This window comes from Coregonus lavaretus (genome assembly GCF_964263955.1).
Source record: "Coregonus lavaretus genome assembly, chromosome: 16".
NCBI classification, from domain to species: Eukaryota; Metazoa; Chordata; class Actinopteri; order Salmoniformes; family Salmonidae; genus Coregonus; species Coregonus lavaretus.
In genome coordinates this window covers 39,355,277-39,358,477 of record NC_140003.1, presented here as the reverse complement: position 1 = coordinate 39,358,477, position 3,201 = coordinate 39,355,277, and the positions used below count along the sequence as shown (strand labels likewise).

The 3,201-nt window shown below is 42.5% G+C and overlaps 1 protein-coding gene across 1 annotated transcript; it reads left to right on the top strand.

Moving 5' to 3' along the window:
* Positions 1-263: 263 nt before the first annotated feature.
* LOC311143266 (transcription factor Sox-1a-like) lies at positions 264-1,286 on the top strand (the record flags this gene model as incomplete). Its single annotated transcript, XM_084179091.1, has 1 exon — positions 264-1,286. The coding sequence occupies one exon, from the start codon at positions 264-266 to the stop codon at positions 1,284-1,286; it is 1,023 nt and encodes a 340-aa protein (XP_084035217.1).
* Between the last annotated feature and the right edge of the window lie 1,915 nt (positions 1,287-3,201).

The following is a 3,201-nucleotide window of genomic DNA, read 5'->3' as shown; positions in this document are numbered from 1 at the left end:
ACTAACTTCTCAACTCTGACAGGGAAAGTGGCTCAAAGGCGCATTCTGTCAGTGGATGTGAACCAACAACCGGAGAGGAGATAAAGCACGCACAGAACATTTCTGCGAACCCCTCTTTCTTGGATTATTAATTCAGTTTACATTTAACTCTTTTTGAGGTGTAGGATTGTTGATCCCTCGTGTGCACCTGCTCTGCCAGACTCGCGCGCCGACTGAACTGACTTTTTTTTTCTCTGTTGTTTGAAAGTTTGAAAACCAGGTGAATGTATAGCATGATGATGGAGACTGACCTCCATTCCCCTGGACCCCAAACGAACACAAATTCGGGCCAAACGGGACCGAACAGTGGATCCAAAGCGAATCAGGACCGGGTGAAGCGTCCGATGAACGCGTTCATGGTGTGGTCCCGTGGGCAGCGGAGAAAGATGGCCCAGGAGAACCCCAAAATGCACAACTCCGAGATCAGCAAGCGGCTGGGCGCCGAGTGGAAGGTGATGACTGAAGCGGAGAAGAGACCCTTCATCGACGAGGCGAAGCGGTTACGAGCCATGCACATGAAGGAGCACCCGGATTATAAATACAGACCAAGACGGAAGACCAAGACGCTGCTGAAAAAGGACAAATACTCTCTGGCTGGTGGCCTGCTCTCTGGGGCTGGCGGTGGTGGAATGGGTCTGGGGGTCGGGATGGGTTCATCCGGGGTCGGCCAGAGGTTAGAGAGCCCCGGGTGCCACGGGGGCTCCGCCAGCTCAGGCTACACGCACATGAACGGCTGGGCGAACGGTGCGTACTCCGGGCAAGTGGCTGCAGCCGCTGCGGCCGCGGCGATGATGCAGGAGGCGCAGCTAGCTTACAGCCAGCACCCGGGCAGCGGGCACCACCATCACTCACACCACCACCACCCGCACAACCCCCAGCCCATGCACCGCTACGACATGTCGGCGCTCCAATACAGCCCCATCTCGAACTCTCAGGGCTACATGAGCGCCTCTCCGTCCGGCTACGGCGGGATCACCTATACGCAGCACCAGAGCTCTGGCGTCTCCTCCTCGGCTGCCATGAGCACGTTAGGGTCGCTGGTGAAGTCAGAGCCGAGCGTAAGCCCTCCCGTTAGCACTCACTCCAGGGGCCCTTGCCCCGGAGACTTGAGAGAGATGATAAGCATGTATTTACCGACCGGAGAGCCCGGGGACCCGTCGGTGCAAAGTAGACTCCACGCGTTGCCGCAGCATTATCAGAATGTGACGGCTGCGGTGAACGGAACGGTTCCGTTAACACATATATAGATTAGGTCTATTCATAAGACTATGGAAACTGCAGACAGAATACAAAATAACATAACAAATATTTACCTATTTTTTTAAATTATCACTGAACTAGGCCTACCTGCATTTTGTACAGAATGTTTATGGTGATGTTCTTGTAAATGAAAGGTAAATTAGCCTATCCATTTCTCCTTTTGGAGTATATACAGTCTCTTACGCACAGGATATGAGTTCAAATATTGGTTGTTGTGTTATCATTTTGACCTTTTTATTAAACCCACTTGTGGTTGAGGGCGATGCCAAATGAATGAACACATTTGGTTAACTATAATCGTATTATTTTGGGTTCACTGTAAGTTATAGAAAGAGAAGATAACATGGTTTTCATTTTTTCCCCATTTGATAATTACCCAAGCGTTTGTAAACATGTCCGTTTACAGTATGTCTATTCATGATCATAATTATCTCTTTTTATTGTAATAATTATTGTAAATTGTGAATAATTTTAATATTTTAAAAGACTGACGCGCAACTTCTATTGTATAATTTACGAGGTGCAATTGCGCTGAAATACAATTTAAATAAATTTCACACATATGTTGCTCTGCTTCTACAAAAAAAGTCTTAGCTTGATTATTGTTCACTATCTTCAGTTGCAAATGACCATTTTAGTTTTATTTAATTTGAAGGCCACGAAAATGATCAAAAAGTCTGTGTTGAGTCTGACGCAAAGCTACGGATAAACTACAGCAAATGTTTGTTTTTTTAGAATGGGAAAGTGTCTCTGGCAAACCCGTAACATTAAGCACATTGTTAAAATGCGTATTAGTTAGTAATATTACCTATGCACAACTGCTATTTTGGCCACTGGATTAAAAGAGGCCGGTCCCATGCTACACCCAAACTATTCTCAGGGTTTACCTTTATGGGTTTATAATACTTTCTGTAAAGTCACTTGCAAGTTGTTACAATAGAACAGGATCCACAGATTTCAGAGAGAGAAACGGTATTCACATAGTCCTTCAGAATATACATTTAGGATATGTGCGTCTCATATGCCATATGTTTTAATATACAGTAATGAGTGATGGTGTTTTTGTTCTTGATTCTAGTCTATTCTTTTGAAGTGGTTGTTTTTGATTCTTTTCATGGCATTTAACTCCCATAACAATTTGAATGCTGTTAGGCTACATGCAGTATAGTTTATTATACTTGTATTACTGACATGACCATTCAGCAGGTATTGGTTAGACAATAGGCCTGTAGCAGTATGAGTTTAATTAATTCATGTTGTTAAAAGGGGCAATTAATTATTCAAATAGCATAATATTATATATTATTGCATGACATAAAATACATTCATAAAGCCTATAGCCCTGCAAAACAAGCGCAAAGCTGTTTAGAGTTTATATTTTTGGGTTGACTTTTGTGGCTTTTTGAAAAACATCTTATTCTCAAGGGATGAAACAGGCCTATGCATGGAAGTAACGCTTTTATTCCAAATAGCGATCACCAAATGCCACTAGTAAATGTAGAAGGAAAATCATAGTTATTCAGGCTCCCTCTAATACCCTAGACTGTATTTTATCACAAAACATATTTTTTTCAACCAAATTCATTTGTAGGATGTTTGGTAGCCTATTTGTTTCAATAAATTAACCTAATATTATTTTAATTCATAGAATAATACCCTAAATTATTAGTATTTCAAACAATCATTAAGATAATTAAAAAACAATGATGCATATTGAATTGACAGTGAATTCCTCTTTGGGAGCAGCTTTATATGTTCATGATACATAGTTGTTGTTCTTATCTGCTGTTCAAATACTTCTCCACTGTAATGTCATTGCTGGGGCAGGAGGTTTGGGTCAAGGCACATGAACTGTAGAAACTCCCAGCTCTATAGCCATTGCCATCACTGTACTCAGCAACA